Raw genomic sequence first — 26,747 nt, 5'->3', positions numbered from 1 at the left:
CGTTGCAAGCTTGAACTTAATGGGGCAGAAACAGTACAAAGGAAAGGGCCTTGGGATCCCAAAACATCTACAGGCTAAAAACAGTCTGAGAAAACTACTCAGCTGTTAATACAGGCTACCTTTCATGAAGGGTGTGTGTGTTGGAGGGGAAGCATGACTCAGGGTAGAACCAAGACCTCAGTATGCAAACACACTACTTGGGAGCAGAAAGACACTTAAATTGGGTTCTGCATTATGTAATAATGCAACCCACTGAATATTGCAGCAGAGAAATGCTGTAAGAAACATAACACATTACATTCTTTTTAAAAGAGTAAATCTTCAAAACCTCATGTGTATTTTACACTAACCACAATTTTAATTCGAACTAGCCACAATTCAATTTTGAGTGCTTAACATATTGCTGGCAACAATCTTATTAGACAGTGAAGGTCAATTCCATTAATTTCCACATTTGGTTGTAGTAATTGCTTTTTAAACTCATTCTTTAAACATATGAAGTACCGTGGGACAGGCATGATAACAGAGGTAGCAATAGGTGAACCAGATATAATTTGGACCCTTGAATTTTATTTCCCAAATATGCTATAGCATATTTAATATCCCAATGTGCAGAGCTTTGACAACATCCACAAATTTTGATAAGTAGTCATTTTAAAAAATCATTTACTTCAATTGGGTTATAACTCCATAGCTAATTTTATCTCTGAAATAATATTATGGGAAAACTGAAATACATAAAAGTAGAGAAAATAGCAAAAACAAAATAAACAAAAACCACGTACCCAAGACTCATCTTACCATCACTTTGACAAACTAGTTATTCATCCTTATTTTTCTTTTTCATGAGCATTTTTTAAAAGTTCCAGACATCATTATCATCTTGTGTATAAACTTACCTCTAACATTTTTACATAATCACGATGCTATTATCACACCTAACAAAAACATAATTTTTAAATATTATCTAATACTGTCAATATTCCCATTTCCCCAATTGTCTAAAAATGTCCTTTTTACATGTTTGTTCAACTTGTGAATCTAACTCATTGCATTTGATTAGTATACATTTCTTCAGACTTAATATCTAAGAGTTCCACCTCTCTTTTTTCAATGCCATTTTATTGTTTGAGAAGCCAGGTCCTTCTTCTTGTAGAATTATCCACATTTTAGATGAGTTTAATTGCTGCTTCTTGTGTCATGTTCTTCTGTTCCCTGAATTTTCTTTAAAGTAGGAGTTAGATCTTGATGCTGAGATTCATGTTCAATATTTTTGGGCAAGATACATATGCCTTATTGTAACTCATTAGAGGGCACACCATGTTTTATCCCATTTTTCATGCGATTAAAATCAATCAGTGGGTACCTACTGGTCTTAATCTCTACTGAGAAATGTGCCTAGATCCATTATTTCATTATGTGCTGCAAAACTTTTAATAAAGAACTTTAGCTAATCAACTTCTGGTTGCCCTAAAATACAGTTCAACTGAAAACGCAGGCTTAGTGACTTTCCTTTCAATTGTCATTTGGAATGAGTGAGTGCCCTAGCAACCTCCAAAGGTATATTATACAGAAGGGAAGAATACAGGTGATAAAATAGGTAAGATCAAAAGCTTTTCTATATTTACTCCTTTAAGAGTTTCTTTCTAGAACAAATTTCCTGAAGTTTAACATGGTTTTTAATGCTGAGGAAAGGCTTCTACAAATTCATGAAATTAATATATCCTTACCTTCAAATAAAACCTCTTATTTAGCTTAGTTGTAAGCATGAAGCAAAAGGGATTCCTATATTCGAAAACTTCCCCTAGAATTTATTTTCTAATGCCCCTTAACACAAAATTCATAGTGGAAGGTTTCCTATAATTATTTAGTTACATTATGAATTCGCTGATGGTAGGTAAGATGGGAATGTTGTCTAAATGCCTTTTTACATTCCTTACATTTGTATGGTTTTTCACCAGAATGAATTCTCTGGTGTTGAATAAGTGATGAATGAAGTCTAAAGGCCTTTCCACATTCCTTACAGTCATAGGGTTTCTCACCAGTATGAATACTCTGATGTTGAGTAAGTTGTGAAAGCAGTCTAAAAGTCTTCTCACATTCCTTACATTTGTAAGGTTTCTCACCAAAATGAATACTCTGATGCTGAGTAAGTTGTGAGAACAGTCTAAAGGTCTTCCCACATTCCTTACAATCATAGGGTTTCTCTCCAATATGAATACCCTGATGTGAAATAAGTTCTGAGTAACGACGAAAGAACTTCTGACATTCCTTACATTCATAAGGTTTCTCACCAGTATGAATTCTCTGATGGAGAGTCAGATGATAGCCACGACTAAAGGTCTTCCCACATTCTTTACAATCATAGGGTTTTTCACCAGTATGAATTCTCTGATGGAGTGTCAGTTGTTGCCGCACTCTGAAGGCCTTTCCACATTCCTTACATTCATAGGGTTTTTCACCAGTATGAAGTTTGTGATGTACTCTAAGCCCTGTACTACACAAAAAAGCCTGCCCACAGTCCTTACATTCATAGCACTTCTCAGCAATATTAAGTCTCTGATGTCGTGTAAGGTGTGCATACTGTCTAAACGTCTTCCCACATTCCTTACATTCATAGGGTTTCTCACCAGTATGAATCCTTTGATGGAGATTAAGTTGTCCTCGCACTCTAAAGGCCTTCCCACATTCCTTACATTCATAGGGCTTCTCACCAATATGAGTTCTCTGATGTACTCGAAGATCTGCACCACATGTAAAGATCTTTCCACATTTTTTACATTCGAGGAGTTTGTCAGAAGTATGAATTCTCTGATGTCGACTAAGGTGGGCACACTGTCTAAAGGCTTTTCCACATTCTTTGCATTCATAGGGTTTTTCACCAGTGTGAATTCTCTGATGGAAAGTAAGCTGCTGGCGCACTCTAAAGGCCTTCCCACAGTCCCCACATTCGTAGGGTTTCTCTCTATTATGAATTCTCTGATACAGAGTAAGAGATGTGAGTTTTCTGTAAGTGGGCATTTTTTTCACTTGCCTGAAATATCCTTCTTGAGGACCTTCTTGTCCCTCAAACTTTTTATATTTATAATCTTTTCTGACAAAGGAGTCTTCAAGGCCACAACTTCTAATTCTTCCCATTATCTCCCACTGAGATAAATTCATTTCATAAATATCCTTTTCTTGAAATAACTTTTTAGTGTCGTACCTGGATTCTAAATCTGAAAGAAAACAAGACAAATACATGTTATCTTCCTATTCTAGAAAAAGTAAGCCAGCAAATAAAAACTTTGTAATAGAAAAAACAATAGAAAATAAAGCTCAGTTGAAGTAAATGAGCTAAAATCTCTAAAGTAATCATGTATTTGGATACAGATCAAAGTTTGAGAATCTTTACTTAAATTTTTAAATGATTACTCCTTTTAATTAGAATAATGTACAAACCTCTTACCATGAATAACATGGCTTTGTTTACCATAAAATATCATCTCAAGTCATTATCCCCTTTGTTCCCTATATTCCTATCCCACTAGCCTCCTTTCAGCTCCTAGAATATGTCATAATCTTTCAATTTCTTAGAGCTTTTCACTGGCTATTAAAATTCCCACAACTGCCAACTTGCATTCTCTACATAGTTGGGTTCCATGTTAAAAATCAGACCCATGCTGACTTCATCTAATTTATATCCTTTACTTTCTATCCCAGTAATTTGTTCCTTGTTTCTTAAAACTTTTTCAATTTTGTTGTTACATACATATTCATAAATTTTCCTATTTTTTATTCTATTACCTTAAACCTTCCCAAGGGCAGAAACAACCTTTCATTTATCACTAAATAACAAATCCATACCATATAGTAACTATTAATTACTAAATTCTCATAATTAGTTAACAGTTTTTGCATATGTTCCCTTGCCGCTAATCTTATACCTTATTACACTGATTAAATATTTTTTTATCACTTCCTATAGAGATAGGAAACAAAAGCACATCTAAGCTATCTCAATCAAATATATAAACGAAAAATGGTGATTTCTTTACATGTGATTATGTTTCCCATTGTCTACTTTCACTTAGATACTCCACTACAGCTCATTTTCCACTTTGCATAGTCATGAGTGAACTCTGTTTTCACAAGGTAATGAGAAGTTCTACTTTATTTCAGTTTATATAACTACATACATCTATGTTACAAATACTCAACGTGTTTTGTTCCTTCATACCCTTCTCTATGTTCTCCCTGAAGTCCTCAGTCCTGATTTTTCAGGCATAAGAATGAGTTTAGGGGTGCCTGGGTGGCTCAGTTGGTTAAGCGTCTGCCTTCAGCTCAGGTCATGATTCCCAGGGTCCTGGGATCAAGCCCCACATCAGGGTCCCTGTGCAGCGGGGAGCCTGCTTCTCCCTCTGCCTCTCCCCCAGCTTGTGCATGCACTCTCTCTCTCTCAAATAAATAAAATAAAATCTTAAAAAAAAAAAGAATGAGTTTATACCACAGTAACAAGCTAATAAAATTCTGAGCAAAGATATGTTTTTCTCAAACATATACATTCTCAAAATTTTTGCAATAAGAGTTCACTACTTTTCAAAAAGTAAATGGTGTTTTTAAGAACCTATAATACAGGAACATTATTTTAATATGCTCAAACTGGAAAGAATCCAAGTGTTCATCAGAATTACTATTCAAATTAAAACATACTGTCACAACACAATCCTGTATAACAATGAAAATGAATAATCTGCAAGTACAGGCAACAGCATAGGTCAATCTCACAAACATAATGGTGATTAAACAAAGCCAAACATAAAAGAATATATACTGTATGGTTCATTTTTATAAAGTTTGAAAACGGTAAAATACCTAGAAAGTTGTTAAAAGTCAGGTTAATTTTGGTGGGGAGGAAAGACTGGAAGGAATTAGGAGGGAGCTTCTAATATCCTAGAAAATCTCTTATTTCTGTGCTAGTCAGACGGGTGTGATTACTTTGTGAAAACTCAGTGAGCTGTTTCCTTATGATTTCAGGTTTTATGGTATGTATTTATGTTTCAATAAGTTTGTTTAGAAAAGGATACACTGGGGCGCCTGGGTGGCTCAGCCGGTCAAGCGTCCGATTCTCAACTGCAGCTTAGGTCATGATCTCAGGGTCGTGAGCTCAAGCCCTGTGTCAGGCTCTGCACTGAACATGGAGCTTGCTTGCTTACAATTCTCTCCTTCTGCCCCTCCCCATCCCACCCACATGCATACTCTCTCTCTTAAAAAAAAAAAAAGAAAAAAGGATATACTAAAAATATTAAAAAGCAACAATGATTTAAATAGTGTATATAAAATATGAGTAGACAGGTAAATGAGTATTATGGAAAATACAGCTATGAAATCTGTGTGTCTTCCTTCCTCCTTCTCCCATTTACTTCCCTCTTTCCTCCCACTTACCTTTCTCTTTCTCTGTCTTCCCCTTTCTCTGTCTCCATTTCCCTACCCAAGAAAGCAATAAAAAACTAGAGCAACTTTGTAAGGATCTTTAGGAAAAAATCATTTAAGGCTTCATAAGACAAATAAGATAGAAATGATATATTAAACAACCAGTAATTAGCTAAATAATAATGGTAGTAAATAAGTAGGCAGCCACAAAGGTAAGACAGAGGTTATGAGATGGTAATTTCAAAGGATTTACTTGTCAATTGAAAAGTAAAGACCAGTAATATAAAAGGAAAGTCTTAAAAAAGACATAAAAAAAGAAAGTCATGATCAAAATAAAAATAAAACTGAAACATTTGTAAGAAAAATGAGAAAGTGTTGACAGCATAAACGCCCATACAAATTGATGTAAGAAACATTAAACAATGGAAACAATAATAAAAGAGATGAGCAATGCACAAAACAAATACAAATATACACAAAATTAAGACAAAATGTCCATATTCTCTCTCTCCCCCTCTCCCTCTCTCACTCACACCACACACACAGACAGACACAAAATCATAAAGTACAACAAGTTGTAAAACTCATCCAATAGGGGAACCAGGCTGCCTCATTTGTTGGAGCATGTGATTCTTGATCTCGGAGTTGTAAGTCTAGCCCCACATTGGGCAGAGAGATTACTTAAAAATAAGATCTTTAAAAAATAAAAAACCTCATCCTATAAAACTTAAAGGTTTTCATTAAAAAACAAAACATTCCCAATGTGGATATAATGAACCTGATACTCTCATACATACCCCCGCCACTTAAAAGATATGCCAGATCAAGACCTTGCAGTTTAAGTAGTCTCACCTAGGAGACTACAGCATGAACACTGAGCTGTAATCTTATGATTTATATAAATAAAAAGTCAGCCATATTTGTTCCCAAATTTGTTTATGCCAGTTCTTATCCCTGCAGGCAACTAAGACAATCACTTCTATAAAAAACAAAGTTGAATACTTTAGATTCTTGTTCTACACTAAATAAACTGAAACTAGAAAAAATAGCCTTCGCATTATATGTGTGATCTAATCAAGAAAGAATTGGCTGGACCTACAATGAAACAAAAGGTCAAACTAAATATCAAAAGATTGGCCTATGGTAAGAAATTTTAATGTTACAACTTTTAAGATATATGTAAAATATTTAACCATTTAAAATTAAAATTAATAAACCAAACACTGGTTTGGATTCTACTGAATCAAGAACTTTATTAGACAATGCTAATGTGCAAGCAAAATATTAGCACCTCTTAGATCAATATTAAACAAGAAATGTTATTTCCATTTGTAGGGTATCAGCTTTAATTAAAAAGAAAATGAGGAGCATATTACCTGGCCATAAAATTAATTTGTTTTGTAAGTTATGATGTCTTTAATGACTTTTTTTCTTTTGTTGATCCAAGATGATCTGGGATATATATTTACGACAGAGGCAGTTTTAGTCACATTAACACCAGGGCTAATATATTAAGAAATCTGTAAATATTAAAACCTATAACCATGGAGTTGTACTTCTGAGAATCAATACTGACCAAATACTGAATAATCCATACTGAATTCCAATAAAATACTAAATAATCCTCACATTCTGCTGATAATCTTACTCTTTATTTCAACAAGAAATCAGAAGCAATTGAAAGAAAAACATGTATTCTCCCCTTCACATTATTCAACCAACCTGTGTCCATATCCTTGTCATATGCATGCGTTTTCTTCATAAACTGGCTTCTACTCCCTCCCCATCTACTGAAGGCCATTCCTTATAAAATTATCCTATCTCTCTACTCCATCAATTCTTCTCTCTTTGAAATCATTTCCTTCACATATAAATATGTTCTAATACTTCACATCTTAAAAGACACTTTCTGTATCTCATGTGTCTGCTTTTAAGGCAGAATTTCTCCCAGACTTGTATGCACCACTCTCCCACCTCTCATTTTCTTATTCTTTTATCTCCCAATAACTTTAAAATAAAACTTTACTACAGAGTATCTCTAACATCACAAAAGTAGAACAGTATAATGAATACCCATGCATCAACAATCACCAACCCGTGCCCAATCCAGGCCTATGCACACCTCAATCCACTTTCCTCACATTATTTGAAGCAAATCCCATATACTGATTTTTTCTATTTATAGGATTTATCTCTAATCATATACCATTATCCAAACCTAAAAACACGAACAGTAACTCCTTTAAGATTATAAAAAATCAGCATTCACATTTCCAATTTTAATTTTTAAAAAAAGATTTTATTTATTTATTTGAGAGAGAGAGAGAATGAGAGAGGGAGAGAAATCACGAGCAGGGGCAAGGGGTAGAGGGAGAAGCAGACTCCCTACTAAGCAGGGGGCCCAATGTGGGACTCAATCCCAGGACCTTGGGATCATGAACAGAGCCGAAGGCAGACGCTCAACAGACTGAGCCACCCAGGCGCCCAAAATTTTAAATAATTTAAAAATAGTAAGCTGATCCAAAAAAAAAGTCCACAGAGTACAAGTGATTGACAGGTTATTTACATGTCTTTTAATCTAAAGGTCTTCCTACTTTCTTTCGATTTCCCTTGTAATTTATTTGTTGAAGAAACTGGTTTTTGACCCTATAGCATTGCCCATTTCTTAATTTTGCTAACTATAATCCCAAGGTGCAGTAGAACATGTTCCTCTATCTTCTTCCCATAAATTGGTAGTTGGCTTTAGAAACTTCATCAGACTTAGGACCAATTTCACTGGAAAGTTATTTCATAGGTGATATTGTATCCTTTCATTAGAAGAAATATGTCTGATTATCTCTATTTCTGTTATGTTATCAATACTGACATTTAATACCTAGATCCAACTGTTCACTGTGGGTTCCAAAATGGTAATATTCTAATTCCATCATCTTTCATTTATTCACTGAATACTTTTATTACGAAAAACATCCCTCTATCTAATATTGGTACATTTCTTGTAAGAAAGGGAGAATACTTCTTTTCCTTTATATTTATATTTCCCAAATAAGTTAAATCTCTAGTGGTTTCCGATGGTGAACAATTTGCTATTAGTATCACTAAGAATTTATGGAATTAAGCATATTTTATGTGTTACAATACATTGCAGTGTATAGATAGTCAAATGGTTCCATCTGTGACCAGCTGGAGCCTCTTAAAACTGGTTCCTCTTCTCTAAAGTTACCCCTTTCTGCCATCATAATTCTCCATATTTTTACCCTACCTACATTTCTTCATAACTTAATCACTTCATGATATTTGGTAATCCATTTGCTTATCTGTGTATTGTATGACTTCCCTATTACAATGTAAACTTCATGAAAAGAGAGAGATGGAGAAATATATATACAAAAGATGAACCAGATACGAATTAGATCCAAAATACAGGTAAAATGGTTGCGATTATGGTTTCCCCCAACTGAAATGACAGGTAAATATGAGAGCGAAGAAACAAGTGGTAAGTGGAAGTATAGATGAAATTTCTTTGCTGGCTCATGCTGAGACCTAAGTTTTCTTCCCAGGTTTCAGGTCTTCTCTTCATTATCAACATCTATGGGGTGTGCTTCCTTCCCAACCAGCAGGCTGTGCCATGCCATAACCATGTATCTCTGCCTGATTAGCACTTACTCACCTAGGCTCCTTCTTCTCTCATCCCTCACAACCATCCAGGGTTCTTTCCCTTGCTCTAATAGGGTAATCACATCTGGCTTAGAAATGGAACATCCTGCTTGAAAAAACATAATGGTACATAATAAAAAAAAAAGAATTAACTTGATCGAGCCTTCAGAACAAAGAAGAGTAATGGGATTGAAAAACATTCAGGATCACAAGGAATAACAAGAACAGAAAAGGAGGAACATTGTCTTATTTTAATTTAAACTCATAGAGTCTCTCTCTTGAGAGGAAGTAATAATTTTTGGGGTTTTTTTTGAGGAAGTTATGATTTGAGAACACTGGTTTCAAATTCTGCCTCTGCCACCTGGGTCGCTACGGCCTCAGTTCTCTCAGTTGTAAAAAGGAGGTATTATGTCTACCCATTGGACTGTTGTAAGGTATGATTTTATAAATGTCAAGTGCTTGGATGAGTGCTGAGTACATAGTAAACACTATATATACTTATTAGATACTTTTATTAGGTATTTTGCTATTTTGCTAAGAGGAAAATAATTAGTTTCTTACCAGGATATACATCCAATATTAAATGCAAAATTCATGTATTTTAAACTTTTAATCATAAATCAATGAAAAAGGTAGTATGTCTGCTGTGATAAATTGAATGTGTCCACTTGAGTTTTAACAAACTGTTGATTCAACCCAGCAACATATATGTTGTATAAGCTTTTTAAATAGATATGTAAAGCCAGATACCTCTAGTCTTCCTACTCACATTGCAAGTGAACTAATGGATAATAGGTCATCTATAGCAATAAGAAACCAGATTTCTTTGACAATGGTTTTGCTGTGAGTGTCTGAGAATTTCTATCTAGCTGTCATTAAAGAGGAGCAATTACAGAAAAGGCACAGAAAGACATAAAGGTCATTGGATTATGGGGGAAGCTAAAGGTGCTATTTGATTGCTTAATAGCTATAAGGTGCTTATTCCCAACTACAAAGCAGATATTCAGCTAGTTTCTAGAAAGACAGCCGTGAAATTCAGTACTGTGAATTTCTAAATTATATGACACAGATAAGCTTACCCACTGACACCAAGTTGCTATAGTTCTCTAATATCACATCTCTGTACAAATTCCTCTGATATGGGTTCAGGCATTCCCACTCTTCCTGAGAAAAGTCTACAGCCACATCTCTGAACATCACCAAATGCTGAAATGACAAACCCATGTATTATTTCTAAAATTATTTATTTCTCTAAAGGGCCAATATTTAAGCTTTGCATGCCACATACCGTCTGTTTCATTACCTTATCCTTTTCCTTCTTTTTTAAAACAATTCTTTCAAAACATAATTAGCTCAAAGGCTGGAAAAAACAGGCCAAGGGAGGAATCTGGCTCACAAGCTGTAGTTTGCCAACCACCGCTACAGAAAAAACTTCCTATGTACCATGGGATACCTAATTTTACTCATTTCTAGCTATGTTCACATAGTTAATCAGAATTTCGCAATTAACTGAAATAGCATTCATAAGAACACTGCTTGCAATGGGCCTAAGTGGGCCTAGAAAAATTTTTAATACATGCGCTTTACTCTAACCTCTTTTCCTTTAAGGATTAAAAAAACACAAACTGATGGATTTCTTTTCCTCCAAATGAACCATAAAATCTCTATTTTTAAAAAATAGAGTTTAGGGGCGCCTGGGTGGCTCAGTCATCAAGCGTCTGCCTTCGGCTCAGATCATGATCCCGGGGTCCTGGGATTGAGCCCTGCATCAGGCTCCCTGCTCAGCGGGAAGCCTGCTTCTTCCTCTCCCATTCCCCCTGCTGGTGTTCCCTCTCTCACTGTCTCTCTCTGTCCAACAAATAAATAAAATCTTTAAAAAAATAAAATAAAAATAAAAAGTAGAGTTTATATAAAATTAAAGAATTTCTTCCAGATCTGACTTCATCACTATATCATTTTTCTTTGTTATAACAAATACTTTACCGAATATTTTTAATTTACTAAAAAAAATAGTCCATTTGTGTTAGACTTAGGAATGATTATATTTAAGTATTTCTATACTTTTAAATATATTAAGTTATATCTAGAATTTAGATTACACAAAATCTCTGAAGCTGCAATGTTCAATATGCTGGCTTAGACATGTGATTGTTGAACACTTAAATTGTGGCTAGTCCAAATTTAGATGTGCTGTAATTCAAAAATACACACCAGATATAAAAAACTTTAGAAAGAAAAAAAATGTAAAACATCTCAATAATTTCCGTATTGATTACACTTTGAAACGATAACATTTGGCTCTCTCTATATATTTTGGCTATACTGAGTTAAATAAAACATTAAAATTAACTGCATGTTATTTTTTTACTATTTTCAATGTGACTACGAAAAAGTTCAAGATTATGTAAGTGCCTTTAATATTATTCTACACTTTTTATGAGACTGACATGCTGCCTACTGCATTTAAGATGGCACTAATTCTGTATTTTAAATATGCAACTACTAGAAAATTTTAAATTACATAGTTAGCTCACATTATAATTCTTTTGTACGGTGATGCTCTAGTGTTCTCCACTACTAAAAGTCTCAGATCAAACAATTCCCTCTAGGGACTTCACTTCTATTTTATCTCTGCTCTAGACAAAGACTGAACACACAGTCAATATACTGAATAATTTGGTCAATAGACACATCGACATGGGTGGAGAAGAGCGAGGCACACTGGAGGGCCTGGGCTTCCATCCTTACTAGAATGGGAAAAACTGGGAAGAAGCTGTCAGATGGGGCTCTATTAGGAAGTTTGAGGAGATTTAATGAGAATTTTCACATAACCTGAAAAAAAATCACAGGACTTCAAACAGAAAAACCAACTTACATGAGCCATGATTTTAGATTGCAAGAACTGGTCAGTTTTCCTCAAAGGTCATTTACTGGAGAAGCAGAGTCCACAGAAGCTAGAGCTGGGGGAAGAAGGTGAAGCCATAAGAACAAAATTGCCTTAGAACTCCCAAATTTTAAAACGTCACACTACTCCTTCCTGCACTGTTACCCCCTCCAACACACAATGAGAGGTAGGAGGTAGTTTAGAAAAATGTATGTCCTGGGCAGCTCAGCTGGTTAAGCGTCTGCCTTCGGCTCAGGTCACAATCCCAGGGTCCTGGGATAGAGTACCACATCGGGCTCCTTGCTCAGCTGGGAGCCTGATTCTCCCTCTACCTGCTGCTCCCCCCACTTGTGCTCTCTCCCTCTCTGACAAATGAATAAATAAAATCTTTAAAAAAAAAAAAAAGAAAGAAAAAAAAAAACATTTGTCCTCCTCAAAACCACAGGAAAATCAGTTGCACAAGGACAGACACAGAGCAGAGAATTGCATGGACGCTCATGTCTGGACACCTTAGCAGGAGGGTTTCCAGTTGGGCCCCTACCCCAGAGAGGCTGATCTGGACCTGAGCATGGGCTGCCCAGGCCTGTCCTTAGCAGCTCCATCTCCCTCCATTCCCATCTTCCCAGCTGAGAAGCGGCTGTTACATCATCTGACCCAGAACTTCTTTCTAAGACTTAGGAATGTGGCTGGCCTCCCTAAACGTGAAAACAGAATATAGTATGGACAGGAATTTCCCAAACTTTGCTAGACACTGCAGATCTTTAAAATATACTGATGCCTGGCTCCCATCCCCCAAACATGTTTATTTCATTAGTACAGAGTGTGACCTGAGAATCAGGATTTTTAAAACCCCTCAGATTTTATGAAATTTCTGCCAGGTCATCATAACGAGCAATAAAATATGGTACTTAAATTTTGCGTACATCAGAATCACCTGGAGGGCTTATTGAAACAGTTTGCAGGGCCTCACTCTTAGAGTTTGGCATTTAGTAGAGGTTTGGAGTTGGGCTTGAGAATTTGCAGTTCTAAAAAGTTCCTAAGTGATACTTGATGTTGTTGGTCCAAATGACACAATTTGAGTACTACTTGCATAGATCACACTAGCAGACTTTATCATGACAAAACTATACTTGCACACCGGGATCCCTTCCTGGGGGAAGGGTGAACTACCACTCCCAGACCCTCAGAGCTCACGAGTCCTGTTTAGAATCATCAATACTGCCTGCACAATCTTTTATCAACTCATCTCTCTTGGTACTCAGGCTGGGGAAAAGTGAATTTGTGAAACTGAGCATGGCTAATTCTCTAAAAAGTAGAAATTACTCATTAGTTAAAACTCACTAGTAACTAAGGAAATGCATATTAAAGGAACTGGATTGACAGATTTGAAAAACTGACGATACTTCTTATTACTAAGGTTGTAGGGAAATGGACACTCATGGTATATAGAAAAAATGAAAAAAATGTGTGGAAAGTGTTTATAATGGGACAAAAAAAGCTAGAAAGAACCTATATATCCTTTAGCAAGTTAAATAAATTATCATGCATTCACACAATGGCATTAAAACCCCACTGGGTGGGGGTGCCTGGCTGGCTCAGTTGGAAGAGCATGTGACTCTTAATCTCAGGGTCATGAGCTCAAGCCTCATGTTGAGTGTAGAGGTTATTAAAAAAAATAAACATTAAAAAAATAACTTTTTAATTAAAAAAACACTAAAAATGAAGATAAAATTCTTATTTGATATCGTGGAAAGACAGTCACTACAAATTGCTGGGAGAAGGTAGGTTTGGAAATAGTTTTGTACGGTGATTGTATATTTGACAGGAAAACTACATACATACAAATACATGTATATGCAGGTTCATAAAACAGTCTGTGAATGGAGTTAGAATAAAATTTTATTGTGTCATCTCTACTTGATGATATCCCAGGTGATCTTTATCTTGTTCTCTAAAATTTTATTATCACTTATACCTGGATATAAACTTAAAATAGCTCTGCAATGAATATTATATTACAAAAAGCCCCAGGAGTTCCATCCTTGCTATCCTTTTCCCTAGCTTCCAAATCTAGATACCTACCTCTCTTAGCTATTTCTTTTGAGCATGTCATACATTTGACATGCTGATATTACTACTTCTGAATTTTCAGTTTTAGTAACTCTTTGCTGAGGTTAAAATAATTTTGTTTTTTGTAAGCTTAGTTTTCTAGGAAATTATCACGAATTCATTTCTCAAACTCTCACCCAAATAAAGGATCAGGAGGATGAATGAAGCTTTTGGCATAAAATAGCACGGTGGTCTATTTCATATTGTAAGAATCCTTCAGAAATTCAGCCAAACACTTCAGATTGTCACCTGGAACCCACCTGGTAAAAATCAATGCCATATTCCTAAGTGTTCCTCTCTCTGAAATCCTACATGACCATAAAGTGAAAAGTTGGGTAAGTAATAGCATACAGAAAGCCCGTCAAAGGAATTGCTCATGCAGTTTGAACATTACTGCCCAACAGCTGATTTCTTAAATGATTTATAAGACATCCATAAAATGGAATACTAAAGTAATCATGAAATGCTAAGTTTTAGAAAACAGTTAAGAACAGAAAGTATTCAAAATATATGGAAAGAAAAAAATCAGTTTATAAAACAATATATAACATGATTATTTTAAACCATTAATGTGAAACAGACATCAGTAGATTTCCATATTTCAATTCTGACATTTTAAAATTAATTTTAAATAATAATTAAGTCTCTCATTTTAAATGCCATTTCTATCGTAGGAATTATAATTACTTGAAAGATTTCTCCAACAAGAAGGGGACTGCTGGGATTTTACCTTTCTCCGTACATCCATGATTATAAAATCCATGAGGGTACTGAATGTCTCTTTTAAACTAATAACTAGAGGTCTTGATTTATTTTAAATTTTCAATTAGGGTTATCCCATTATTCAGAAATAAAATCATACACAAAAATACATATGCTTGTAGAAATATTTTGGGAAAATATGCTATAAATACTAATAGCGATTATTTTTGGATATTGAGACCATGGATAATTTTAATTTCTTCTCTTTTAGGCCCCTTAGTTACTTAATATTTCACAAGCCTGCATTAACTCCATCAGAAATATTGTTTTAAAAAGAAATTTCCATTAAAAAGAATTTTTTAATGAGTTGGGAGAATGGGGTACCTTGTAGTCATTAAGAAAACTGTGATTAAATAGGGCTACGTAAGTGGTAACAACAAAGAAATCATTGTGACTGAGAAAATAATTCCTACCAATTCTTGAATATTGTATCTCATCAAAACCTGAGATCCTTCTGTGAAGGATCACAATGCTTTTCCAAAGTAATCACGAGACAGAAAAAGAAATGCTTATTTTGCAGCAGCTGCTCAATAACTTGAGCTTAACCGTCCTGGACTCCAATGAATAAACCAGTTATTAAATCCTTGCAATGTATCTTATAAATCGTGTTCAAGATACATATGTAACTTAACAATTTCTTAAAGATTTTTATTCATAATAAATACTTCTCAATATTACATTATATACATATATATTTTCCTAATGACTAACCAAATTACTAATAAATGTAATTTTTAGTATTGCATAACATTCCATCACATGGATGGAATATGAGTTACTTAATCATTTTCATATTGCTGGATACTACTTTTATAAAAGATTATCCCAAAAGTCATTCCTAGTTATCCTAGACTTTTATTCTACACTAGTAAGAATCAATCTTGTTGGGTCTTATACAACTTTGATAATACCACGAAATGAACGATAGACTTTCTCCCCACCAAATTACCCACTGACAAATATATACAACAATCTTGTACATAATCTTAGATTTTTGTTGTCCTGAAAACCCATAACAGAGTCCAAAGACTTCATGTTAAGAATTCCTCTTTTGGGGGGCACCTGGGTGGCTCAGTGGGTTAAGCATCTGATTTCAGCTCAGGTCGTGGTCTCAGGGTCCTGGGATAGAGCTCGCCCCATCCCTCCCACTCCCCCAGGGCTCCATGCTCAGTGGGGAGTCTTCTTCTCCCTCTGCCTCTCTTCCCACACCCTCCCCCAACTCATGCATGCGTGCTCTCTCTCTCTCTCTAATAAAGAAATTCAATGTTTGTTTTTTAATCCTCTTTTGGTTCATCTGAGTGTCTGATTCATTTTCCTGCTTGCAAGCATCCATCCTAATTAATCTCACATTTTCATTACTTTTAGCAATACAGAAAGCTGATAGAGAATAACTAAGAATCATCACTTAAAACCAATAGCTAATATTAGTTAAGCACTCTTCTAATGTGCCAGGTAGTCCTCTAAGAGCTTTACAGATTATTAATTCAGGTAATCTTCAAAACCACCCTGTGAGGTATATACTGGAGTGATTTTGAATTTACAGATGAAGAAACTGGGACCAGAAATATTGCTCAAACTCACTCAGATTTAAGTGGCAGGCAGGATTCAAATTCCTTTAATCTAGGTTCAAAACTGATGAAGAAACTGGGACCAGAAATATTGCTCAAACTCACTCAGATTTAAGTGGCAGGCAGGATTCAAATTTCTTTAATCTAGGTTCAAAACTGAAGAAGAAACTGGGACCAGAAATATTGCTCAAACTCACTCAGATTTAAGTAGCAGGCAGGATTCAAATTCCTTTAATCTAGGTTCAAAATTCTTAAACACCGTATACACCTCAGTCTATCCAAAAACATACCCCAGGCGGAGTTAAGATGGCGGAGGAGTAGGGGACCCCTTTTTCAGCCGGTCCCCTGAGTCGAGCTGGATAGGTACCAGACCAGCCTAAACAACCATGGAACCAGCCTGAGACGCAGGAAGATACATCTGGATCTCTACAAATGAACATCTCCAGCGCTAAATATTGAGGTACGAAGAGGGGAGCCGAGAAACCACGTACAGATATCGGAAGATAAACGGAAGGGGAAGGGAGCCGCCACATTCGGGCGCCGGGAAGTGGTAGCCACCTGCACGGGGGAGCGGGCGGGGCTCGCGGACGGCACCCGCAAAACAGCAGACTGAGACCGTAAGCGGGGAACGGGCACCACCAGGCTTCTCACGGAACTCCAGAATCCCGGTGTGCTCATGGGAAATAGACTGAGACCGGGAGATCCCGGGGCGCACGGGGGCGGCTGGCTGGCGGCTTTAGAAACACAAAGGACAGAGACCTGCCGGCCCTGGAAGTGAGGGCTGGGATGCCGGGTGTGGGGCGCACACCCCGGGACGCTGCAGGGTTGAGCAGCACCAACAATAACAGAGTTAAAGTGGCCAGAACATCAGTGGAGAACGGGCCGCAATCCCTCTGTTCTGTGAAAGAGGCTGAAATTCGGCCGCTGCTGCTCTGACTCTCAGAAGAGGCACAGCAGACCGCCAGGGAAAGCCGCCAGAGAACAAAAGCCTGGAAATACCGGCTCAGAGAGTGCCCATCCCCATCCTCCCTCGCAGGGGACACGGAGACTCTACCCAAACAGGGTTGCCTGAGTATCGGCGCAGCAGGCCCCTACCCCAGAACACAGAAGGCAGGCTGAAAAATCAAGAAGCCCACAACCCGGCGCCTCGGTGGCGCAGTCATTGAGCACCTGTCTTCGGCTTAGGGCGTGATCCCAGCGTTCCGGAAAGGAGTCCCTCATCGGGCTCCTCCGCTGGGAGCCTGCTTCTTCCTCTCCCACTCCCCTGCTTCTGTTCCCTCTCTCGCTGCTTGGCTGCCACATAAATAAATAAATAAAATCGTTAAAGAAGAAGCCCACATCCCTAAGATCCCTATAAAACAAGGGGCACGGCCTGGGACCCAGTCAATAATTTGGATTCTGGACAATCCCGCAACCTCTCCTCATCAGAATGACAACAAGGAGAACCCCCCCCAGCAAAGAAAAGACAGTGAGACTGTGGCCTCTGCCACAGAAATAATGGATATGGATGTAACCAAATTATCAGAAATGGAATTCAGAGTAACGATGGTCAAAATGATGAGTAGAGGGGGAGGGAGTTAAGATGGCGGAGGAGTAGGGGACCCCTTTTTCAGCCGGTCCCCTGAGTCGAGCTGGATAGGTACCAGACCAGCCTAAATAACCACGGAATCAGCCTGAGACGCAGGATGATTCATCTGGATCTCTACAAATGAACATCTCCAGCGCTGAGTATTGAGGTACGAAGAGGGGAGCTGTAAACCGTGCACAGATATCGGGAGATAAATGGAAGGGGGAGGGAGCCGCCGCATTTGGGCGCCGGGAAGCGGCAGCCACCTGCACGGGGGAGCGGGCGGACTCACAGAGGGCACCCGCGAGAGAGCGGACTGAGACCGGTGAGCCGTGAACGCGCGCCACCAGGCATCTCCCGGAACACCGGAATCCTGGTGTGCTCACGGGATCCAGACTGAGACCGGGAGCTCCCGGAGCGCGCGCGGGGCGGCTGGCGGCTGGCGGGCCACCTGCACAGGGGAGCGGGCGGACTCGCGGTCGGCACCCGCGAAACAGCAGACTGAGACCCTGAACCGGGTGCGCGCGCCACCAGGCTTCTCACGAAACTCCGGAATCGAGGTGTGCTCACCGGGCATAGACTGAGACCGGGAGACCCGGGAGCGTGTGGGGCAGCCGGTGGATGGCGGGTTTAGAAACACAAAGGACAGAGACGCGCCGGCCCTGGAAGTGAGGGCAGGGACGCCGAGTTGGTGCGAACATCCCGGGACGCTGCAGGGTTGAGCAGCACCAACAGTAAGGGAGTTAAAGTGGCCAGAACATCAGTGGAGAACGGGCCGCAATCCCTCTGTTCTGTGACAATGCAGCCTCTGCTGCTCTGACTCTCAGAAGAGGCATAGCCGGCCGACAGAGAACAAAAGCCTGGAAATACCGGCTCAGAGAGTGCCCATCCCCATCCTCCCTCGCAGGGGACACGGAGACTCTAACCAAACAGGGTTGCCTGAGTATCGGCGCAGCAGGCCCCTCCCCCAGAAGGCAGGCTGAAAAATCAAGAAGCCCACAACCGGAGGCGCCTGGGTGGCGCAGTCATTGAGCGCCTGTCTCCGGCTTAGGGCGTGATCCCAGCGTTCCGGAAAGGAGTCCCTCATCGGGCTCCTCCACTGGGAGCCTGCTTCTTCCTCTCTCACTCCCCTGCTTCTGTTCCGTTCTTGCTGACTGTCTGTCTCCCTCTCTCAGATAAGTAAATAAATAAAATCTTTAAAGAAGAAGCCCACGTCTCTAAGATCCCTATAAAACAAGGGGCACGGCCTGGGACCCAGTCAATAATCTGGGCTCTGGACAACCCCGCAACCTCTCCTCATCAGAATGACAAGAAGGAGAAGCCCCCCCCAGCAAAGAAAAGACAGTGAGTCTGTGGCCTGTGCCAATAGAAGTAACGGACATGGATGTAACCAAATTATCAGAAATGGAATTCAGAGTAACAATGGTCAAGATAATGAGTAGACTTGAAAAAAGTATTAAGGAAAATCTTACTGAGAATATAGAATCCCGAAGGGCGGAAATGAGAGCGAATTTGACAGAAATTAAAAATTCTTTGAGCCAAATGCAGGCAAAACTAGAGGCTCTGACGGCCAGGGTCACCGAAGCAGAGGAAAGGGTTAGTGAATTGGAGGATGGGTTAATAGAGGAAAAAATAAAAATAGAAGATGGTCTTAAAAAAATCCACGCCCACGAATGTTGGCTACGGGAGATTACTGACTCAACGAAACGATCCAATGTTAGAATCATCGGCATCCCCGAGGGGGTGGAGAAAACCAGAGGTCTAGAAGAGATATTTGAACAAATTGTAGCTGAAAACTTCCCTAATCTAGCAAGGGAAACAAAAATTCGTGTCCAAGAGGCAGAGAGGACCCCTCCCAAGCTCAACCATGACAGACCTATACCACGTCACGTCATAGTGCAGTTCGCAAATATTAGATCCAAGGATAGAGTATTGAAAGCGGCCAGGGCAAAGAAATTTCTCATGTACCAAAGCAAAGGCATCAGAATTACGTCAGACCTGTCTACACAGACCTGGGATGAGAGAAAGGGTTGGGGGAGCATTTTTAAAGCTCTTTCAGAGAAAAACATGCAGCCAAGGATCCTTTATCCAGCAAGCCTATCACTCAGAATTGATGGAGAAATAAAGACATTTCAGAATCGACAGTCACTAACCAATTTCGTAACCATGAAACCAGCCCTACAGGAGGTATTACGGGGGGTTCTATAAAAGTAAAAAGGCCCCAACAGTGATACAAAACAGAAAGTCACAACCAATACAAACAAAGACTTTACTGACAACATGGCAGAATTAAAAGCATATCTCTCAGTACTCAGTCTTAATATTAATGGTTTAAATTCTTGCTTAAAATGCCACAGGGTTGCAGATTGGATAAAAAGAAATGACCCATCCATTTGCTGTCTACAAGAGACTCATTTCAAACCAAAAGATGCATTCAGACTGAGAGTAAGGGGATGGAGTACCACGCAAATGGACCTCAAAAGAAAGCTGGGGTAGCAATTCTCATATCAGATAAACTGGATTTTAAACTACAGACTATAGTTAGAGACGCAGAAGGGCACTATATTATTCTTAAAGGAAGTATTCAACAAGTGGATATGACAATTATAAATATATATGCCCCCAACAGGGGAGCAGCAAGATACACAAGCCAACTCTTAACCAGAATAAAGAGACATACAAATAAAAATACATTAATAGTAGGAGACCTCAACACTCCACTCTCAGAAATAGACAGAACACCCTGGCAAAAACTAACCAAGGAATCAAAGGCTTTGAATGCCATACTCGACAAGTTGGACCTCTTAGATATATATAGAACACTACAACCCAGAACCAAAGAATACTCATTCTATTCTAATGCCCATGGAACATTATCAAGAATAGACCATGTTCTGGGAAACAAAACAGGTCTCAGCCGATACCAAAAGATTGAAATTATTCCCTGCATATTCTCAGACCACAACGCTTGAAATTGGAACTCAACCACAAGGAAAAATTTGGAAGAAACTCAAACACTTGGAGACTAAGAACCATCCTGCTCAGGAATGACTCGATAAACCAGGAAATCAAAAATCAAATTAAACAATTTATGGAGACCAATGAGAATGAAAATACAACAGTCCAAAACCTATGGGATACTGCAAAGGCGGTCCTAAGGGGGAAATACATAGCCATCCAAGCCTCACTCAAAAGAATAGAAAAATCTAAAATGCAGTTTTTATATTCTCACCTCAAGAAGCTGGAACAGCAACAGAGGGACAGGCCTAATCCACGCACAAGGAAGCAGTTGACCAAAATTAAAGCTGAAATCAATCAAGCAGAAACCAGAAGTACAGTAGAACAGATCAACAGGACTAGAAGCTGGTTCTTTGAGAGAATCAATAAAATTGAAAGACCACTGGCAAGACTTATCCAAGAGAAAAGAGAAAGGACCCAAATTATTAAAATAATGAATGAAAAAGGAGAGGTCATGACCAACACCAATGAAATTGGAAGGAATTTTAGAAACTATTATCAACAGCTATATGCCAAAAAACTAAGCAATCTGGAAGAGATGGAGGCCTTCCTGGAAACCTATAAACTACCAAGATTGAAACAGGAAGAAATTGATTTCTTAAACAGGCCAATGAATTATGAAGAGGTTGAGTCAGTGATAAACAACCTTCCAAATAACAAAACACCAGGCCCGGACGGTTTTCCTGGGGAATTCTACCAAACATTCAAAAGAAGAAATAATACTATTCTCCTAAAGCTATTTCAAAAAATAGAAACAGAAGGAAAGCTACCAAACTCATTCTATGAGGCCAATATTACCTTGATCCCCAAACCAGGCAAAGACCCCCTCAAAAAGGAGAATTACAGACCGATTTCCCTAATGAATATGGACGCCAAAATCCTCAACAAGATACTTGCTAATAGAATCCAACAGTACATTAAAAGGATTATCCATCATGACCAAGTGGGATTCATACCTGGGATGCAAGCGTGGTTCAACATTCGCAAATCGATCAGCGTGATACATCATATCAACAAGAAAAGACTCAGGAACCATATGATCCTCTCAATGGATGCAGAAAAAGCATTTAACAAAATACAGCACCCTTTCCTGATTAAAACCCTTCAGAGTGTAGGAATAGAAGGTACATTTCTCAATCTCATAAAAGCCATCTATGAAAAGCCTACTGCAAATATTATTCTCAATGGGGAAAAGCTGGAAGCCTTTCCCTTAAGATCAGGAACTCGACAAGGATGCCCACTCTCGCCACTATTATTCAACATAGTACTAGAAGTCCTTGCAACAGCAATCAGACAACAAAAAGGGATAAAAGGTATTCAAATCGGCAGAGAAGAAGTTAAACTGTCTCTCTTCGCAGATGACATGATACTCTATATGGAAAACCCAAAAGAAACCACTCCCAAGCTATTAGAAGTTATAGAGCAATTCAGTAATGTGGCGGGATACAAAATCAATACTCAGAAATCAGTTGCATTTCTAGACACGAATAACGAGACTGAAGAAAGAGAAATTAGGGAATCCATCCCATTTACAATAGCACCAAAAACCATACGTTACCTTGGAATTAACTTAACCAGAGACGTAAAGGACCTATATTCTAGAAACTATAAATCACTCTTGAAAGACATTGAGGAAGACATAAAAAGATGGAAAGATATTCCATGCTCATGGATCGGAAGAATTAACATAGTTAAAATGTCCATGCTACCCAGAGCAATCTACACTTTCAATGCTATCCCGATCAAAATACCGAGGACATTTTTCAAAGAACAGGAACAAATAGTCCTTAAATTGGTATGGAACCAGAAAAGGCCCCGAATCTCCAAGGAACTGTTGAAAAGGAAAAACAAAGCTGGGGGCATCACAATGCCGGATTTCGAGCTGTACTACAAAGCTGTGATCACAAAGACAGCATGGTACTGGCACAAAAACAGACACAAAGACCAATGGAACAGAATAGAGAACCCAGAAATGGACCCTCAGCTCCTTGGGCAACTAATCTTTGATAAAGCAGGAAAAAACATCCAGTGGAAAAAAGACAGTCTCTTCAATAAATGGTGCTGGGAAAATTGGACAGCTACATGCAAAAGAATGAAACTTGACCACTCTCTCACACCATACACAAAAATAAACTCCAAATGGATGAAAGACCTCGATGTGAGACAGGAATCCATCAAAATTCTAGAGGAGAACATAGGCAGCAACCTCTATAACATCGGCCAAAGCAACATTTTTCATGACACATCCCCAAAGGCAAGAGAAACAAAAGATAAAATGAACTTATTGGACTTCATCAAAATAAAAAGCTTCTGCACAGCCAAGGAAACAGTCAAAAAAAGTAAGAGGCTGCCTACGGAATGGGAGAAGATATTTGCAAATGACACTACAGATAAAGGACTGGTATCCAAGATCTACAAAGAACTTCTCAAACTCAATACACGAGAAACAAATAAACAAATCAAAAAATGGGCAGAAGATATGAACACACACCTTTCCAATGAAGACATACAAATGGCTAACAGACACATGAAAAAATGTTCAAAATCATTAGCCATCAGGGAAATTCAAATCAAAACCACATTGAGATACCACCTTACGCCAGTTAGAATGGCAAAAATAGACAAGGCAAGAAACAATTGTTGGAGAGGATGTGGAGAAAGGGGATCCCTCCTACACTGTTGGTGGGAATGCAAGTTGGTACAGCCACTCTGGAAAACAGTGTGGAGGTCCCTTAAAAAGTTAAAAATTGCGCTACCCTATGATCCAGCCATTGCGCTACTGGGTGTTTACCCCAAAGATACAGATGTAGTGAAGAGAAGGGCCATATGCACCCCAATGTTCATAGCAGCAATGTCCACAATAGCTAAATCGTGGAAGGAGCCGAGATGCCCTTCAACAGATGACTGGATTAAGAAGATGTGGTCCATATATACAATGGAATATTACTCAGCTATCAGAAAGAACGAATTCTCAACATTTGCTGCAACATGGACGGCACTGGAGGAGATAATGCTAAGTGAAATACGTCTAGCAGAGAAAGACAATTATCATATGATTTCTCTCATCTATGGAACATAAGTACTAGGAAGATCGGTAGGGGAAGAAAGGGATAAAGAAAGGGGAGGTAATCAGAAGGGGGGAATGAAACATGAGAGACTAATGGACTATGAGAAACAAACTGAGGGCTTCAGAGGGGAGGGGGGTAGGGGAATGGGATAGACTGGTGATGGGTAGTAAGGAGGGCACGTATTGCATGGTGCACTGGGTGTTATACGCAACTAATGAATCGAGCTTTACATCGGAAACTGGTGATGTACTGTATGGTGACTAACATAATATAATAAAAAATTCATTAATTAGAAAATAAATAAATAAATAAATAAAATCTTTTAAAAAAATTAAAAAAAAAATAAAACCACACACAAAAAAAAAACAAAAACAAAAAACAAAAACATACCCCAAACAAACTAATAGGGGCGCCTTGGTGGCACAGCGGTTAAGCGTCTGCCTTCGGCTCAGGGCGTGATCCCGGCGTTCTGGGATCGAGCCCCACGTCAGGCTCCTCTGCTGGGAGCCTGCTTCTTCCTCTCCTACTCCCCCTGCTTGTGTTCCCTCTCTCGCTGGCTGTCTCTATCTCTATGGAATAAATATATAAAATCTTAAAAAAAAAAAAAAACATACCCCAAACAAACTAATGGTACAAGTTTCAGTCATAAGATGAGTAAGTTCTTAAGACCTAATGTACAGCACGGTTACTTTATTATATACTTGAAATTTGCTAAGAGAGTAGATCTTAAGTTTTCTCACCACACAGAAAAGTAACTATGAGGTGATGGATGTTAATTAGTCTGACTGTGGTAATCATTCCATTCCACCATGTATACATATACCCAAACATAATGTTGTACACCTTAAGTACATATCATTTTGTATTTGTCAAAAATAAGCAAAACAAACTCACGCTACCAAACCTCTAACCACATCTGGCTGGTACCAAAAATTTCCAATCATGGAGTCCCCTGGGAAAAAACCCTCATCCCTATTCTGGAATCATTGAAGGTATCTAAACAACCCTAAACTACTCCTTAACAAACCACAGTCGAAAACAAAGCATGAACATTGACTTCCAAAAGGGGTATTTCCATAATCAGAATCGTTAAGAAAAGTGCTCACAAAGCACTTGAATATACAGCATACGGTTAACTAACAGTAGAACTGCATTAAATGGACACGAGAGAGTGTTACCTATTAATTAGGTCCTCTGCCGTTAACTACGTAGGGAAATCTTGAGGCCCAAATCAATGAATAGACCATTCTTAAGCATCACATTGCAAGGGAAGAAAATCAAGAAGCCCAGTGTTCTGAAAATCAAATGCATTTCACGGAAACAAAGAAGCAGCACAAACTCACGCAGAATCTGGCTTTCCGAGGCGCGGCAGCGATTCTTTTCACTTCAAAGGCCTTCTCTGGAGACTGGCCGGGTGGGGGGGGAAACAAACATTGTTCATTACACCCCAGACTTTTCTTGATCGGTTAGAAACCACCCTCCATGCCCCGTGACCCTCTCTAACCATCACAGGCAAGCACAAACGGAAACGAGAGGCAAACGAGAAAAGGTTTGCGGTCACCCGTGTCCAGGTTCGCAGCTCTGGGTATACTGTAGTTCGGACATCGCTACTGCTCACCCCGTGGGACGGCCCACGGCGACTTCTTCCGTCCAGCGGGTCCTCCAGCCCTCAGAGGCCAGCCCTGAATCTCCAGCGTTCTGCAGGGGACCTTTATTCTGGGGCTCCACCTCCGACTGCCCCCTACGGCCAGGCCTAGGTGGTTGAGGAGAAGACCGAGGAGCGTGGGACCGCAGGGTCTCACATTGCAGAACAGGCCGCGCCCACAAACCCGGCCCGGCGCCTTTATTGCCCCACGAGTTTAAACCCACCTCGTCCGGGTCTCCTCACTCGGGAGGAATCGCCCCGTAGGCCGAAGCCCCAGGACCGACTCCCGGTCCGGTCCACAGAATCTGGCCCTTCCCGTACTCGTTTCCTTCAGAAAAGCAGCGGCCACAACAGAGCCTGGCTCCACGCATTACGGCCGCGACGGGCTCTGAGGACCACCCAGCCCTCAAGTCTGCGGGCTTCCAGAGCGCCTATCGCGGCTCAGTGCGCAAGCGCGCAGGGGGCGGGGGCAAGTGCCTCGGTTCCTCAGGAAGGGCTGGCTGGGGAGAATGGGGCCCGATCCTCAGCTGGCCGACCGAGTGGAGAAGCAGAGTTCCGGTAGGGCCGGGGCTTTTCAACCCTGTGAGAGACCGGTGCTACCGAGGATAAACCGAGCCTGCTCCCCTGTTGGAACTGTAGTCCAAAATCACAAAAGCTGTAGTCTGGCTTTTTTCTTTTGGCTCTTGGCTCCGCCCCCCACTGAGCCGCGAACACCGCCCTCAAGTGCCAAGCCTTGAGGCTCCGGGGAGTTGCCGTTTCTGTCCAGAGTACGCAGGCGCGGGAGTGGGTAGGGGGGCGAACCCTGGGCTCTCCTGAGGTGGGGGAAGCTCTCGGAGCTACAACCGCTGGGGGCTGCGGGTAGCGCGAAGGGTAAGGGGCGTCCTAAAAGAGGTTGGAGCCCGCGCTCGGCTTGGGGACTGTCCAAATCTTTATTTAGGCTTGAAGCGATGATCCTGACTGATACCAGTGCCCTGCTCATGGTTCACGTGGCGTTTCCTGAGGTACTGGCGTGGTGCCTCGAGAGCCTGAGTGTGTGATCTAAGACCGGGTTGTGTTT

The 26,747-nt window shown here is 39.7% G+C and overlaps 1 protein-coding gene across 12 annotated transcripts; it reads right to left on the bottom strand.

Moving 5' to 3' along the window:
- Positions 1 to 336: 336 nt before the first annotated feature.
- ZFP30 (ZFP30 zinc finger protein) lies at positions 337 to 26,392 on the bottom strand. Of its 12 annotated transcripts, none has more exons than XM_045805250.2 (7): positions 25,915 to 26,391; positions 25,607 to 25,798; positions 25,389 to 25,451; positions 11,945 to 12,029; positions 10,149 to 10,275; positions 9,083 to 9,178; positions 337 to 3,218 (listed from the first exon to the last, which is right to left on the bottom strand). In XM_045805250.2, the coding sequence occupies exons 4-7, from the start codon at positions 11,951 to 11,953 to the stop codon at positions 1,864 to 1,866; spliced, it is 1,587 nt and encodes a 528-aa protein (XP_045661206.1). In that variant the 5' UTR covers positions 11,954 to 12,029; positions 25,389 to 25,451; positions 25,607 to 25,798; positions 25,915 to 26,391; the 3' UTR covers positions 337 to 1,863. The 12 variants fall into 12 exon arrangements, with proteins under 12 accessions (XP_045661206.1, XP_045661207.1, XP_087727234.1 ...); XM_045805251.2 differs by having other exon boundaries at positions 25,664 to 25,798; XM_087871108.1 differs by having other exon boundaries at positions 9,083 to 9,175; positions 25,664 to 25,798; positions 25,915 to 26,390.
- Between the last annotated feature and the right edge of the window lie 355 nt (positions 26,393 to 26,747).

The sequence above is a fragment of the Ursus americanus genome, chromosome 21 (genome assembly GCF_024610735.1).
Source record: "Ursus americanus isolate L20-20 chromosome 21, mUrsAme1.1.p, whole genome shotgun sequence".
Lineage (NCBI taxonomy): Eukaryota > Metazoa > Chordata > Mammalia > Carnivora > Ursidae > Ursus > Ursus americanus.
The sequence above is the reverse complement of the archived record's forward strand: the minus strand, read 5'-3'. Positions and strand labels throughout refer to the sequence as shown.